Source organism: Heterocephalus glaber, unplaced genomic scaffold, assembly GCF_053883595.1.
Source record: "Heterocephalus glaber isolate CG9 unplaced genomic scaffold, H.glaber_assembly_v1.0 deba00001060, whole genome shotgun sequence".
In the NCBI taxonomy this organism is placed as follows: domain Eukaryota; kingdom Metazoa; phylum Chordata; class Mammalia; order Rodentia; family Bathyergidae; genus Heterocephalus; species Heterocephalus glaber.
In genome coordinates, this window is record NW_028258185.1 from 1,944,773 (window position 1) to 1,961,156 (window position 16,384).

At 48.8% G+C, this 16,384-nt stretch overlaps 1 protein-coding gene and 1 long non-coding RNA gene across 2 annotated transcripts; one reads left to right on the forward strand and one right to left on the reverse strand.

Annotated features, from left to right (window-relative positions):
• Window positions 1–281: 281 nt before the first annotated feature.
• Window positions 282–10,723, forward strand: Krt77 (keratin 77). The gene is made up of 9 exons (XM_087209745.1): window positions 282–912; window positions 4,489–4,703; window positions 5,892–5,952; window positions 6,482–6,577; window positions 7,498–7,662; window positions 9,037–9,162; window positions 9,283–9,503; window positions 9,947–9,981; window positions 10,428–10,723. Exons 1-9 carry the CDS (start codon window positions 355–357, stop codon window positions 10,721–10,723), a joined length of 1,773 nt encoding a protein of 590 aa, XP_087065871.1. The 5' UTR covers window positions 282–354.
• On the reverse strand, window positions 7,674–10,436 carry LOC147828496 (uncharacterized). Its single transcript, XR_015450698.1, has 3 exons — window positions 9,829–10,436; window positions 9,252–9,611; window positions 7,674–9,078 (listed from the first exon to the last, which is right to left on the reverse strand). It is a non-coding gene; the product is annotated as an uncharacterized LOC147828496 (long non-coding RNA).
• Window positions 10,724–16,384: the final 5,661 nt, after the last annotated feature.

Genomic DNA, 16,384 nt, shown 5'->3' on the forward strand with positions numbered 1-16,384 from the left:
TAATAATTTGGGGGAGAAACTGTACAGGAGATTACCGTAACTAGATCCTGAGAGATTATTGCACTCTGATCTCTCAGTGGCAAGAGATAAGTGACAAATGATCAAGTCAGGGAAGTTTTCTGAGATGTGATTTCTGCAACACATAGGTGTGAAGGTTTAAACAGGTGTCACTGGCTGGCAACTAAACACTAATACTCCCCTCCCAGGGTTCTGAAGGGGCCCAGCCCAGCTGATGTGAATATATAGGGACTGAACCAGGTCTCTCCCAGGAGTTATAGCTCCTTCCCTCCTTGATCTCTGCCTTCTTCCAGCTGTGCTCTTGCTCTGTCTGCGCCTCTGGTTGCTCCAGCAACCATGAGCCGCCAATTTAGTTCTCAATCTGCATTCAGCTCAAGGAGCAGGCGGGCCTATAGCAACAGGTCTTTCTCAGGCTCTGGTGGTAGGAGTCGGGCGGCGGGGTCTGTGAGTCAGGCCCAGGGGAGGTGTGATTCTGGTGAATATGGGGGCCACGGAAGAGGGTTTGGCTCTAGGAGCCTCTTCAACCTGGGTGGCAGTAAAAGCATCTCCATGGGCCTGGTGGGGAGAAGTGCCAGTGGTTTCCATCAGGGTAGGGGAGCAGGAGGAGGATTTGGAGGGGGCAGAAGCTTTGGGGGGGGTGGCTTTCCAGGTGGGAGATTTGGAGGTGCTGGCCTTGGAGGAGGTGGTTTAGGGGGTGCAGGATTTGGGGCTAGCAATTTTGGGCCTGGGGGCTTTGGTCCTTCATTTTCGGGGGGCATCCATGAGGTGACCATTAACCAGAGCCTCCTAGAGCCACTCCACCTGGAGGTGGACCCTGAAATTCAGAGGATCAAGAGCCAGGAGAGGGAACAGATTATGGTTCTCAACAACAAATTTGCCTCCTTTATTGATAAGGTGAGTACTTTAAGGCCAGGCAGAGTCTTTGATCACAAAACTTCTCACCCCATTGTGCTATTTCAGTTTGATGATGACAGTTACTTCCAGATATGTATGCTTTGAGACTTAGGAAGGTTTTTCAGCTATCTGGTGGGATTTTCTTTTTATATTTATCTTTTTTCAGGAAAGCAGATAAAGGGTGTGAAAATACTCAACAGATACACAGTGTATAAGCTAATTCTCATTCAACAGTATTCACTTTTCATCTACCTATGCACCTGTCCATCCATCCACTCAGCCACATGCCACATCCTTCCCTTCCTCCCTCTCTCTCTCTCTCCACACACACACACACACACACACACACACACACACACACACACACACCTATCCATCCATATATTCCCATCAACACATGTCCATCCATCCATCCATCCATCCATCCATATATCCATCATCCATTCCTCCCTCCATCTGTCCACCCATCCACACATATCCATCCATGCACTTGTCCACACAATCCATTCATCATCCACCTACCCACACTATGCATTTATCCATCTACCCACCCATCTACACATCCATCCATCTTTCTACCCACACAATTGCACACATCCATCTGTATGCACACACACACACACACACACACACACACAACCTACCTCTACCAGTACATCCATCCACCCACCCATCCATTGACCTACACAATTATAAATTTACCTACTCATCTATCTACCTATTCAAGCTCACACATATTTACTAAGCATTTATTATGTGCCATCTAGTATGTGCCAGGTACTATAAGGATGACAGGAAACAAGGAGTCAGTCCCACATCTAAAAGCAAGAGAATGAATGCAAAAGTGTATGAGAAGTGCATTAATAAGGGTAGAACTCTCTGGACCATAGACATTCAAAGGAAGGCACTATAAGCTCTTCCTGCTGGATTCTAGGAGAGCTTCTCTGAGGTCCCGGGTCTGACCTGAGTCTTGAAGGTAGGAGAGAAGTCAAACAGCTTTGCAGGGAAGAGGGCACTTCCTGGAAGAAGGACCAGGAGACATGAAAGTGTAACATCTTTTGGGAATTTCAGATGGTTAATATTCCTGGGGAAAATGGCACAATAGAAGGAAGATGGAAGAAGTAGAGATGAAGCTCTGGAGGCAGGCAGAAAGGCCTAGGTGACTAGGGTATTGCTGGTAGCTAAAGTCAGTGACATTCAATGCAGCATTCTAGCTCTTCCAGGGCCAAGAAAGGGGAAAATGGAGCTGTGGAAGCTCTTCTCTGTAGTCCCTGGCTAAACCTTAGGTTTGGTTCAGGCCCAAATGTCCAGGTAGAGGCTGGCAGAACAGCCATGGTAAAGACCTTCCTCTATGCCTGCCTTTCACTCAGAGTTGGAGGCACAGTGGCCACTGCCTGGTATCAGGGCAAATACTGGGGACAGGACAGAGTATGTGAGCAAGAGGAGGAGGGGTATAGAGGAGAGTGTTGAGGCTCAGAGGGAGCCAAAAAGGAGTTCAGCAAAGCATAGTGTTTCTGGCTACTGCTGGTCACCCTGGATTGGAAATTCGGCTCAATATCACACTTAAGGCACAGGCACAAACTGAGAGGGTTTGACCGGAACAAGAAAGACAGTGAAGGTGAAGGTAAAGGTAAAGGTGAAGGAGATACTACCAAGAGGTCAAGATTGGGGCATGGGGGAGCAGCGAGAAAGGTGGTTGAGGCCAGTGAGATGACCACAGGCTCTGGTACTGATCTGAGACTCTTATTGGATTATGGTTGCTGCCGTTCACAGAGCATCTGTCCAGGTTTATGGCATGGGGCAGAGGCCAAGGTACAAGAGTCTTTAGCTTCCTGACTTTCTCTGAGGGCAAGGTCTGTGGTGGCCAAGAGGAGAGATTCATCAGCCAAGTGGCCTCTGTCCTGGAAAGAGGAGGTTTCAGTCACAGGGATTCTGATCCTGGTGTCTGACCTGGTCTCCTGTATTTCTCCTTAGCCCTGTACAACCTTTTCTTAGCAGTACAACAGAGCCCATAGCTCCCCCATTTAAATCTTCCACTGTTTTCTTGTGTCATTTGGAATAAAAGCCAGGGCCCTATAAAAGGCCCTATGTTATCTGACCTTCACCACACAGACACTGCCACAACATTCTTCCTTTGGTTCCCACAATGCCACTGCCACTAAGCACAGGCTTCTGAATGAGTAGTGAATTGAATTTTCTGGGTGTGCTGCCACACAGTAAAAATAGACAGCGGCAGGAGCTCCTCCCAGGAATATTACAGGCTGTGTTGACAAGCTTGTGAGAGGTTGCTGATTACCCAAATTCTGGCCTTGCTAAAGCCAGCAAAAATTAGCCATGGGAAATAGTGCTCTCCATGAACATTGTCCAGCTTAGAGTCATGATCCAAAGGGAGTTACTAAGGGCTGACCTTTGGATGGATAGGCACAGGGGCTGGGGTTCTGGGTGTCCTCCTTAGCGCCACGCTATAAGGCATGCCTGCAGGGTTCTGCTCTGATGGCATAAAGCAGTGGGTGGGTTTGCTTCTTTGCACAGCTCCTGGAGGAGGGTGCTAGATTTTGGAGGGATGTGTATGTGTGAGGGAGTGTGAATGTATATGTGAACGTGGTATGTGTATGTATGAGTGTATGTATAGACACATGCCAGGGTCTGAGCAAAGAGGCAGAGCTATCATCTCTCAGCACAGGGGAGAAGAGGCTCTATTTTTCCATTTGTGAGCAACTGGCAGAGGAAGGGTAAAAGCTGGTTGTCACGATGTAAAGTACCAAGGCCATGTACTTGGTCTGAATAGCCAGCTACCTCTCAGGCCCCTTCATCTCACCTTTGTGTACAGTTTTTGGGGAAGAGGTAGTGCAAATTCAGGGGGGGTACCCACTCCCCATTTCCTGAGCTATTTAGGAAACAGCAACTTGAGTGTTTCCCAAAGACCTGCTGACCCACCCAAAAGTTCACTTGAACGTATTACACAATTGAAAAAATGAGACCATTAAAAAAAATCCTGTCTGGACTATATACACACTATATACACATTATAGGTTGCCTTCCTGAAACATACCAGCACTTAGGCTATAGGGTGCACCTAGGGAAGTTGCTTGGAAATCAGTTTTAATATTCCAAGCCCAATTGTGGCTTCTCTCTCCTTATTTCCTCCCTGTATTCATTCAGTTAATGCATATCAACCATAAAGAGAAAGGAACCTTGACTTTTTATTGTTTCCCAGGTCCAGAAACACCATTTCCTTAAGTTGGCGTGGGTAAATTGAGTGCAGAGGTGACAATTCTATGATGTAAATATTTGAGGCAGAAAGAAACATAGCACTCATTGGAGGCGATGTGTCCTCAAAACCAGTGTGGGCTCAGTGTTAACTTTAGGCTAGTTGACCTGTAGCCATTGGTCACCATCGGAAACCATATTGCTTTCTGTTGTCCTGGTCCCAGGGAAGGAAAAGCTCTCTGATCCCTAGAGGGCTCATCCTGATTCTTTGGGGTCTGGGTCTACAACAGGGCTGCTGATCCCCTTTCTTGTGGGTGAGTTGCTCTGACCCACCGTCTGGGGATGGGCTGCGGTCCTTGCTCTTAGGTGCGGTTCCTGGAGCAGCAGAACAAGGTGCTACAAACAAAATGGGAGCTGCTGCAGCAGGTGGACATCTCAACACGGACCAGCAACCTGGAAACTCTCTTTGAGAGCTACATCAGCGGGCTGTGGAAGAACGTGGATTTTCTTAATAATGAGCAGATGCGCAAAAGCTCAGAGATCAGGAGCATGCAGGATGTTGTGGAGGACTACAAGAACAAGTGAGGCCCCTGCTAGGGTAAAGGGATTGGGAAGCAGCACAGCAGGAAGCTGATTCATAAGGGGCAAGACATTCTGCTGCAGTGTTCATATGTAAGAGGGGGGGTTGGGGCCATTAGATGCAGGTGTGTGGGCTGTGCCCTGCACAGCGCAGAGGGCACCATTGTACAATGGCAGCCCTGGTAGGATGGGAGCTGTCAGTTGTACTGAGTGGGGAGGGGCAGGGGAGCTTTTGTGGATGTTAGGGCTAAATGGGCTCTGCCACTTATTATCTGTTAATGAGTTATGTCTTTGGTTCTCATGTTAAAGTGGGGATACTTCCTTGCTGGATTATTGTAACAGATAGGTCTATGGTTCTCAAACTTTGGCGTGCATCAACTTGCTGAAATCAGATCATTGAGCTCCACAGCCTAGAGTTTCTGCTTCAGTAGGTCTGGGATGGGGCCAGAGCATTTGCAGTTTTAACATGTCACCAAGTGGTGCTGATGCTGGTGGATTGGGGACCACACTTTGAGCATGGCTGATTTAGGTGAAATTTTGCTTAGTAAATTCTTTGTACAGTGCCCGCACACACCAAGCACTCAATAAGTGCCAGCTATTATTAGTAGTAATGGTAGAGGTTGCAAGAGTTGTCAAACTCAAGACCAGCTATTCCTGAGCAATTGTGTAAGTGGCAGAGTGGCTTTTCCCTCTCTCTCCCTCCCTGATGTGCTTGTTGTGTTGTGCCAGGGCGAGCCAAGGGTGTGTGAGTCAGAAGGGGAAAATCAAACTCACACTGGAGGTGCTGGGTGGCAGAATTGTAGGTGCAAATTTTTTTCTTAAAAATTTAGTAAAAGTGGTGGTTAGTTTATATTTTTCATGGAGAAAAAAATGATTGAGTTTGACATATTTACATAGGTAAAATATCAGAATAAAAACTGACATTTTGAGGGCTGTGAGGCTCTGGGTTTTTTTGTTTTTTTTTTAAGTTGGGTCCTCATCTGCTCTGTTAGCTTGGGAACTGAGATCTGGCTCCAGAGCTCAGCAGTGAGAGCGCCAGGCCCTGGCAGGGGGCAGTGAGTGCTGTGAGCAGGGCTCTCTGAGTCCAGGACAGCAGTAGTTTGGGAAAGCCCGAGCTTTCTGCCGTGAGCAGACACCTCAGGGAGCCAAGGTCAGCCCCGAAGCCTGTCTGTGCTCCCCGCCTTCCCTAGGTATGAGGAAGAAATCAACAAGAGGACCAGCTCTGAGAATGAGTTTGTGGTTCTGAAGAAGGTAAGGGAAAGGGAAGTCCCAAGGGAGGCTGTGGACACAAGAGACTGGGTGGAGTGAGACACCCCTGTGGGATGTTTGGTGACATGGACAGAATGGTTTCTGGGGCCATCTTGATGGGTGCTGCCAAATGGGGCTCTTGCACTGAAGGGGAAGGAAATCTGAAATGGATGTTGCTGTGATTCTGTAGGAATCATCCTGTTCACAACTCTCCAGGCTTCTGAAAGTGACATTAAAGTAGCTGACAGCTTTGAGTGTCAGTTCTGTATGTCCACGGGACTGGGGAGGCACCCAGGGTCTGTGTGTGTGTGTGTATGTGTGTGTGTGTGGCTGGCAGAGGTATGGAGGTCTGTGTCATGCCTCCTTCTGGCCAGGATAGTCAGGGTTTGCAAGGTTCTGATTTGAGTGTTGGCATTTTCAGGCCAGGAAATAAATCCAGAGAGGCTTTGACACGCTCCTAGGCCTTCCAGAAAGCTAATATGGCAGGAAATTCCTGGGTGACAATTTCAAACCATCTTTGCTTGCTTTTCAGGATGTGGATGCTGCTTATGTGAGCAAAACAGATCTGGAATCCAAAGTAGACACATTGCTTGGGGAGGTCAATTTCCTGAAGTATTTATTTCAAATGGTGAGTTCAGCTCTTACGAGGGACCCCTTTCTTTTCTCACAAGAGGTATGGATGAAAGAAAGATGTCTAGAACCTGACGCTCCCCACTACCAGCTCATGTCCCCAGGCCCCCAGCTCTGTGAGTCTGGAGTCAGCCATCCTCTCAACCCTCAATTCTCAGAGTTCCTGGGTGGGGTGGTGGAGATGGGGTCAGCGAGAATCCAAAGATAGGAGGAGATAAAGTTGTTTCTGTTTCACGGCACCCAGTCTGTTTGGAAAATGAAGTTAACACTGGGACATACAGCAGAAAACCCAACCAGAAACCTTCCAGAACATGCACTCTGGTGGGGAGCTGACGGGGTCATTAGAGAACTCTGCAGGAGATGACAATATGCATCTTAGAGGGAGTGAAGGCAGACTGCAGGGGTATGGTATGCTCCTTTGCCCTGATCCTCCTGTCACCTGTGTCTGATGGGGTCCATGCTCTATGCTGTGGTAGGAGTTCTACTTACATGATGAGTACCTCCATTCTACAGAAGAGGAAGCTGAGACAGTGTAAGATTCAATTACTTGCTAGGTCACCAAGCTAGTCAAGTGAGTGGCTCCTCAGCTGGTGTCCTTTCTGTTGCTTCAGAACTTTTGTGGTTTCAAGGAGCTAGTATGCTTGCTGTGGGGGTCAGCTCATGGCAGCCAGGTGGGAATAAGGCCAGGATGGAGGGGGCAGGACAGACATGATGGGGAGGCTCTTTCCTTCTCCCTGGAGGCTAAGCCTGGGCCCCATTCCCTTTACCTGAGGTAGTTAGGACTTTCCCATTCCTTCTTATTACACAGTTTAAAGACTCTCCCAAGACCCCTCCTGGACTAAGGTTCTGGCTTCCCCAGGGAAACTGAGGACTCTAGGAGGGGAGTGAAAGGAATCAACTGGGCCCCATGTATTGCAGGAGCTGTCCCAGATGCAGACCCATATCAGCGACACCAATGTCATCCTATCCATGGACAATAACCGCACCCTGGACCTGGACAGCATCATCGAAGCAGTGCAGGCTGAGTATGAGCTGATTGTACAGAGGAGTAAGGATGAGGCTGAGTTGTTGTACCAGACTAAGGTGAGCCAGGGACCCCAGACTTGCACCCCCAAATAAACAGATACTTCCAAGGACTGGTATCAGCTTCCTTTTATTTCTATAGTACAACATGTTACAGAAACTTTAGAAATTATGGGTAAAGATTACCCATATCTCATCAGCCGTGGTTCTACCAGTTCTTGGTAGCTAACATTTATGGAGAATTCATAGGTGCCAGGTACCACACACATGCTTACTATATTTTTTCATTTAATACTTACAACAACCCTAACAGGTAAGGATTTCATTATCCCCATTTTATAAATAATACAGTGTGAGATTCCCTATACTTTGTAGCAAGCAAGTGGTATCAGAACCTAATTAAACTTGGATGTGCTGTCTACAAACCTTTGCTCTTAACAACTAGAATGCTTTTAATTGTTTCATAATAATATCCATTAAAATATAATTTTGTATTTTTCACTTTTCTGTTTTACTTACCACTTATGAATACCTTACTGTGATGCTAAATATTCTACAACATTTTAGTACAACATATTCCATTATGAGACTACATTTGCACATATTAGATAAACATATACATGGTTAAGTCTTTGGGTGTATCTTTGGTTACTCTTTTTTTTTTTTTTACTATAAATTGACCTGGGCCCATTTGGATGATGAAGACTATAGTTGAAGGGATAAACATGACAGCTGAGTCACCAAATTCTGAACAACTGGCACTGGGTGATAGATATGCTCTGTGAATTACTTATGGCCAACTCCAATCCTAGTTGATCTTGGTCTGTCCCACTGTTCTGCAAACAGATGTTCTGAGATGGAATGGATTTTGTTATTGGACTGGGGAGGAAGATAGTGAAAACATCAGAAAGCTGATTCTCTTGAATCAACTCTCCCTTCACCATGTGTTGTGTGAGAGAGAGAGAGAGAGGGAGAGAGGGAGAGAGAGGGAGAAATGTGCACAAACAAGGAGCACGCTGAGGGCGTCTGAGGACAGGCGGTCCTGCCCCCAGGACAGGGCATATTAGCAGATTCCTAAATGGTAGGAAGGAATATGGTAGAGTGGAAAAAGTGAGAGGTCCCAGTGTGGATAAGGACCAGTGTGAAGGTTTATGTGTAAAAATAAATAAGACAAAAAGAACATCAAGAAGCAGGTTTGCCTGCCTGAGTGGTGGGGAATTAGGGAGACTTGGTATAGAGGTGTGTGTGTGTGTGTGTGTGTGCAGCTCAGGTGAGAGAGGTTTGGTATGGGTGTACGTACGTTCGTGTGTGGGACCACAGCTGTAGGTGGGCTAACTCTGGAACTTCCCAGGGGAGAACAGCCCAGACCCATCCCTTCCTGGAGGATTCACAGTGGGCAGCGGGTGCTGACCATGATGTGCCTTTGACCCTTAGTACCAGGAACTCCAGATCTCAGCAGGGAGACATGGCAACGACCTGAAAAATACCAAGATGGAGATTGCTGAGCTCAACCGCAACATCCAGAGGATGCAGGCAGAGATTGGCAACGTCAAGAAGCAGGTGGGATGGATACTCAGGGTGGCTGACCAGACATGCTGTCTGCTTCCTGCCATGCCCTGCCAGATCAGGTCCCCAAACTCAGCACCTACCTATGTGTTTCTCCAACTCCCTCTGGTGTAGATCGAACAGATGCACTCTGCCATTTCGGATGCAGAGGAGAGAGGACAGCGGGCCCTTGAGTATGCAAAACAGAAGCTGCAGGACATGGACGAGGCCCTGCAGCAGTCCAAGGAGAACCTGGCCCGGCTGCTGCGTGACTACCAGGCAATGCTGGGGGCCAAGCTGTCCCTGGATGTGGAGATCGCCACCTACCGCAAGCTGCTGGAGTGTGAGGAGAGCAGGTGGGTGTGGCAGCTGTTTCCCGGCCAAAGCTGAGGATGCAACCGTGGAGTAATGGGATTGTGTGGAGAGAAGACAGTATTCTCTATTTTTCTGGGAAGATTGGCAACCTAGGGTGGGCAGAGACATTCACTTTAGAAGTGGAAGATGTGCGAGTTGGTAGGAGAGAAGCCACTGTGACCATTACCCAGCCCTCAAGCGCCATGTGTCCATAGCCTAACCCAAGGCATGGAAGCCAGGTGGCAGCCCCCATGCGGAAAGGCTTCATGACAAGGCTGAAACTCCTGCTAGCCCCAATGGCCCCTGGCCTCTGCCCTATGCACACACATGTCCTTGAGGCTTGGGGACAGCTGTTTCTTCACACAGACGTCTCTGCTCCTGGTGTCTTCAGCCGAGGTCTTCAGGCCACATGAGTCTGGCTGATGTGTGTGTTTTGGTTTTGCAGGATGTCGGGAGAGATGCAGAGCCAAGTAAGCATCTGTAAGTAGCAGGGTCCAGGGACAGCAGTGGCTGATCTGGGCGGAGGGCAGGGCTGAGGAGGTTGCCAGGTGGCCAGCAAGGACTGGCATGTGGCATTTTAGCTTCCAATCCTGTACAGAGAACACCAAAACGTCACTGCAGAGTGGAAGAATTGGTTGAAATCGTGGTTATGATTTCAGGTCTGCTTGTCTTAATTTCGATGATACTTAATCAGCAGCAGCTAGAAGTCTTCAGGATAGATATTCAACAAACAATGAGAATGTGTTACTCAAAGGTGGGGGAGTGCTTTTTAAGTGGGGGTACTTTTTGACTTCCAGTGTATGTTTGCAAGTTGGTACCACCAAGGATCTAGGATGTAGGAGGCTGCAGGTACCAGGGCGGGTAAGGCTGGGTTCTCCCCACCTGCCGGGTCCTTCTGACCGTCTGCGCTGTCCTCTTCCTCAAAGCGGTGCAGAGCAGCCAGGTGACCCTGAGCGGCGGTGCTGGAGGAGGCTCCGGACGTCATGGAGGCGGCGGCTACAGCGGCGGCGGCTACGGCGGCGGCGGCTACGGTGGCGGCGGCGGCGGCGGCGGTGGCTCCGCGAGCGGCAGCGGAGGGAGCTACAGAGCCAGCAGCAGGAGCAGCAGCAAGTACGGCGGCGGCGGCAGGAGCGGCGGCGGCGGCGGCTCCTCGCGCACGCAGATCATCCAGACCTCCACCAGCTCCTCCCGCAGGCGGGTCGTGGAGCAGAGGCCCAGCTGAGGCGGTGTCAGGAGTCCCGTCCCCCAAGACGGCGCTGGACTCCTCTGGTCGCCGCCCCCAACCCCGCCACGCTCTCCCTGACTCTCACTTAGCTCTACCTGATGGCTCTCAGCAGTTTTGTTAATAAATGCAGCTCTAGGCGGGGAAGCAGGGTGGCTAAGCCCAATTAGCAGCTCTTTTTGGAGGGCACTGGCTCGTGATGTCACAGTCAGACACCTCACTCAGCCTACCCTACGCTGCCTCTACTCCTGTCCCTGGGGACACTTCAGGGCCCAGTTAAGCGGTGGAGGAAAAGAGCCTGTGGAGCATCCTCGAGGCAGATAATCCAGAGTCGATGTCACCTGCGCCGAGGGTCTTACTCCAAGCTCCTTTGCCCGCACCCGGGCCTCTCCATGAACAACAGTCCGACCCTCAGGGACCTGGGAATGATCCCTTTGGGCGAGTGGCTGATTTCCAAGAAGCTAGCTTGGTAAGGTAAACCTTTGTACCAGGGCCATTTCCTGCTTCTTGGTCCGTAGCCTTACACTTCCATGTTGATGGCAGGTGTAGATTTGCTGCCTACATTATACACCTGTAGGTCATACTTGTCCCTATCCTGTCCCCAGAAGCGTTATACCCAGTCCCAGGTGGGAGTATGTCAGCAGCCAGAAGATCACATCCTGTCTAAAGGAGGAAGGAGGGTGCATCCTTGTCCAAAGGGAGACTCGTTCTTAGCAGTGGGTGGAGGGTGATGGACAGATGGTCAAGTTCTGCTTCTGTCCTACCCCTCCAGGCAGCTCTATTCTTTGGAAGCCTGTCCCTTTCCAGAATCTGCTCCATTAAGGCTGTGCTGAGAATTTCCCAGCTGTTCTCCATCCAGTGCCCCTGGGCCCGAGGAGTGTGAGCATCTGGCTTGGGGTTTGGGCTTGAGTCCGTCTGGAATCTGCCCATTTTTTTTTGTAAGGCAGTTGGATGTTCTTTCCAAGACCTTGTAAGTTCCTTCTACCCTCTGTTCTCTGTGGCTCTGCGTACTTTGTGAGAATGTGACTCTTAATTTAGAGTCATATATAAAATGCTTGAGCTGTGCTGGAGTGGGACAGTATCAGCCCTGACAGAGGGAGTGTGGCTTGCTTCCCAGATCTGGAGTCCACTAGATGTGCTTGCTGAGTCCTGACACAATCACCAAGTTCATAATTCTTTCAGGGCATCTGATGGGTCCTGTATGGGCCCCTTGGGAGGGCTTATGACTTCATCATTTCCTGGTCAAAAGTTGTACCCTCTGGGCTTGGCATTTCTGTTCTCTTTAAAATAAATTTTTCTGTGATCTCAAAATGCCACCGGGCCAGATGAATTAATTCTTTAATTTCTTCACGTCTTTGAAATTATTCATATTTGGGAAGTTGTAGTTTATTATTTTCATTATTTTTATTGTACAAGCAACACACAATCTTGAAGATCCTTATAGATATAATTTTACTAGTCTTTAAAGTGGCCTGTCATTCAAAAGTCAATTGCACGTTGTTCAGTGACATTTATTAAGCTCCTATCATGTGGCAGGTTGTGGCATAGGCACTGGGAATGCATGAACATGTTTCTGAATCTTAAGGGGCTCACAACTCAAATGATGTAGTGTGAGGGAGAGGAAGGTTCAGAGGGAGGAGAAATCAGAGTGTGTGCCTCTGTGCACCACCTAGCCGGAGGACACAGCCAGATCTACCGGGACAGGAGTAGTGGGACCTACAGCAGGTGCCAGTGCTGGGGGAGGGAAGTTTGGTCTCAACAGGCTTCTGGAGGGCTGGAAAGAGGATCAGGCCTGGAGAAGAAAGTGGGGACAGGCACTGGTTGTTGTGTGACTGGTCTTCTCAAAGACTCGAAGATGAGAGACAGTGAATGTGTGTGAATGAAAAGGAGACGCTAGACAGGAGAAGCAGCTGGGAGGCAAGCGGATGAGGCCCGCGGATGAGGCCCATTAATTGAATGAGAGTGAAGGTGTTTATGCCTTGAGGGAGGTGAAGATCCCGAAATTTAAAAAGGGAATGAGTTAAGCCATCATCTTATCCCGTGAGGTGTTTTTTTGCAGATCGAACTTGGGACCTTGTGGTTTCGAGGCAGGCAGTGGAACCACTGAGCTAAATCCCCAGCCCCCTGTGAGGTGTTTTCAAGTCCCTGTAAAGGAGTCCCATAAAAGTTGTGACTTGCTTTCTCATTTCCTGAAGCAATACAGATGGAATTTGGATGTGGGATTTATTCAAATATGACTGCTGCCCATATTGATAACATGTTAAATTCTCAGACACAACTAAAGTTCTCTCCAAGAAGTTTCTCCCCATCTCACTTGTCTTAGTACCAGGCCTGTTGGAGGCAGCCTGGGCAAGGGAAAGGTGACTCGAAGGGGTACCCAAAAGGACAAAGAGAGAGGGCAGAGAGATGAAACCTAAGGGCACAAGGACTAGGCAGGAAGACTTGAATAGACAGCAGTGTTCATAAAAATGATTGACAGTGTTCAGTTGGCAGTGAAAACACACTAGTCACAGGGTATGGTGGCTGCTGGGTAAGGCCGTGGGAACCAGGAAGAGGAGAGCCAGGAAAAGGGCTTGTGCAGGCCCTTCTGTCCTCAGGCCACTCTGGGAGCTCTGAGTGCCAGGGGGAGTAGTAAGAGGAGTCTACTCAGAGGAGAGTGACCAGTACAGTAGTGATGAGGAGGCAGAAGTCTGGCCACATGAAGAATGGTTGGAGGGCCTGGAAAGAAGTCTTGGGAGAAATGTGAGAGATAACTTCAAAGATCTAAGAAATTTCCGTAGGAAAATGAGGTCAGTCTCAGCTGATGGCCCAGATAGACAAGTAGAGACTACAGCAGATTTGGCTCAATGAAGGAAGCACCTTCCTATGATCCTGCGATAGGAGAGGGCACTTGGGGAGTTATCAAGTTTCAAGCAGTGGTTGGCTAACCGTTTAGCAGAAGGTTGAGAGAAAAAGGGAAGGATGGGTGGGGACATGTGTACAGAGGCATTTTACATTTTTGCTGCCTAAGACCTCATGTGGCAGAGCCTGAGAAAAAAAAATTCCACTCAATTCTACACTCTGTATTTTACGGAAAGAATAAGATCAAATGGCAGGGAAGGAGAAAGTCATGGAGAGCTCTGAAGGCCTAGCTTGAATTATAAAACAAATCCAAGTTTCTGGCACCATCAGACCTATTACAGGGTATGGATTAATTAACCCTGGTTTCATGTACCTGTGCATGATGCTCTAAGGTAATCCAGTTTGGCTCTTGGAAAGAGCACAAGAGCAATGCCAGCCAGAGGTCATCTTTCTCGTCCCTCTCCTGGGCAAGAATCAGTATTGTTCCAGAAAATATGGTCCTGAATTTTCTCTTTAGAAGACTTAACCATCTCAATCAGGGAAGACCAGGGGACAGATGGAGGAAACAGGTGCCCAAATCCTAGTGCTACTGGAGCAGAAATACCATAGGGCAGATGCCTGAGGAATAGAAGCCCAAGGGGAGAGGAGTTAAGCAAGGAGGGGTTCAGTGTCTAGAAGAGCAGTCTGTGTTTGATGTTCTAGGGAGGAGGAAGTTTCTCTAGGGACTTGAGCAATGGGGAATTAGCACCATAACATGCTGGTGGAGGTTTCCTGGTATGGATAGACAGAGATCCCACCAGGAGCAAATGCTGTTCACCTTTAGCTCACCCCAGTGAAGACAACAAGCAACTTTATAATCCATGTACAAAATGGCACATATGCATTCTCTCATCTGGTTCTCACTCTCTCTTTGAGAGGGTTGAGGAGGCCACTCGTGGGTGCTCTGTTCCTTCCAGGGCCCATGGAGCACTCCATCCTCATCCTGATCAATGCTTCCTACCAGGAAGATACTCAGAGGGAGAGCAAAGTTACCTGATCCATTCACCAGACACTTTGGGTGTGAGTTCCCAGGGGAAGTTTGCCAACTGCTCCTCCCTCTGAGAGGGTTGCCAGGACAGGGTGCTCTGGAAATCTAAATTTAATTCCACCAGCTTCTCAGACACAGAGATTTTTATTGCAGGACATGGTGAATGTGAGAAGCAACGACTGGCTAAATAAAATTCTAACTCCATCTGCCCTTGGGCCAGATGTTCTTTTCTGGGCTGGGAAAGTCCTTGATCTAAAAGGAAGTCTTGAGAAGGTTGCCTCATCCTCATTGCTCAGCACTTTGGCCTAGGTGGCATCTTCAAATTAATGAGCAAGAAACTCCAACAGTCCCTCTTCAAACTCAATGTAACTCCCATGATTTTGCTGGACCTGCTGCCCAGGTTTTATCAGCTTTCCAATCAATCCAGAAAATGGAACATCTTCAAGTTGATCAACACTCTGTTGCGGGGTGAGGCTGGGAACTTGGTGTGTTGGGAATTTCTCCAGCATGAACAGTTAGCTCCGAACAGCTCAATCCCAAGCCTGGAAGGGCTCTCACCCCTGGCTCAGTGTGCTGAGCATGAGGCTGGTGTTCTCCCTGCAGAGCAGGCTCTCCTCAAAGTGAGTGAGGCTCCTAGTATCTGGCCTCAACTTTCTTCAGAATCAGGTGCACTTAGTGCCACTTCTAAGTGACGGGTTCCTGGCTTCTCTGTGACCACTTTATAGACTCCCTAAGGCTTACTCTCACGAGATGATCTCATTTTAAGAACTTAAACTTTCTTTCCTAGGCTTTCCACTGTTTCCATGAAGTGGGTTTTTTCCAAGGTTTTTCTGATTATTATATCATTTTCTGGGTCCTAAATGCAAGGTAGGAGAGAATCCTTCCTCTTCTCTGTACCTTCTCCCGGCAGTCTCCTTGGAGGGCACATATAGTCCCCATCTACAAAGGAGAAAATTAGCTAGAATGGTGCACCCAAGACTGACCACAGGCCTGGCTGACTCTATGGCAGTGAGGACGACAAGGTCCACTGCCTCTCTCCTACATTTGTATCTTTGGCTTTCTCTTGCCTGGCCTCTGCTCTGCTCTCTCACTTCTCTGAATGGCTCTGGGGCTTCCCTCCTGCTGTCTGTCCTTGTCAAGGCTGCCCCTCTCTTTGTAACTTTCCCTCCCGAATAAAAAGCCTCGGCCCCTCCTCGTCAGCTTGTTGCTTTCAACATGTCACCCCGCCTCCCCATTGTCTAGGACTCCCCTGTACTCCTCCCAGGCTTCGACTTTCCCCACTCCCCTGAAATTCCCTCTCCCACGTCCCTGGTGGAGTCCTGCAGGGCTGGGTGGCTTGTCATTGCGTGTCTTTCTTCAATTCTTTTCCAGGCCCCTCCTTCAAAAAGCTCTCAAAACATCACGATACCTGCCTCTGCCCATGCCCTGCAGCCTTCCTGTGGCAACCTCAGCCATCATTGCTGGGATGTGAGTCCTGCACAGGTGTTTTGGGACTGTACATCTAGTTCTGCCTGGGGTACCCCTCAAGTGCAGAGGGGTGTGTGGGAGTCTAGGAGGAACACCCAAAGATACAGAAGATGCGGTTTTGCTTCCAAAAGGCTTACAGATTAATTGGGGGTGGGTGGCCAACAAACACACATACAGACACATGTGGAAATGGGCTAATGCATGCACTCGTGTGCGCTTGGATCTGGTAGCAACTGAGCTTAGGAAAATAAAACCAGAGAGCAGCTACATGATGTTAACCAAGGAGAACGCCCTGGAGGAGATGAGAGCTGGGCTTGGCCCCAGCC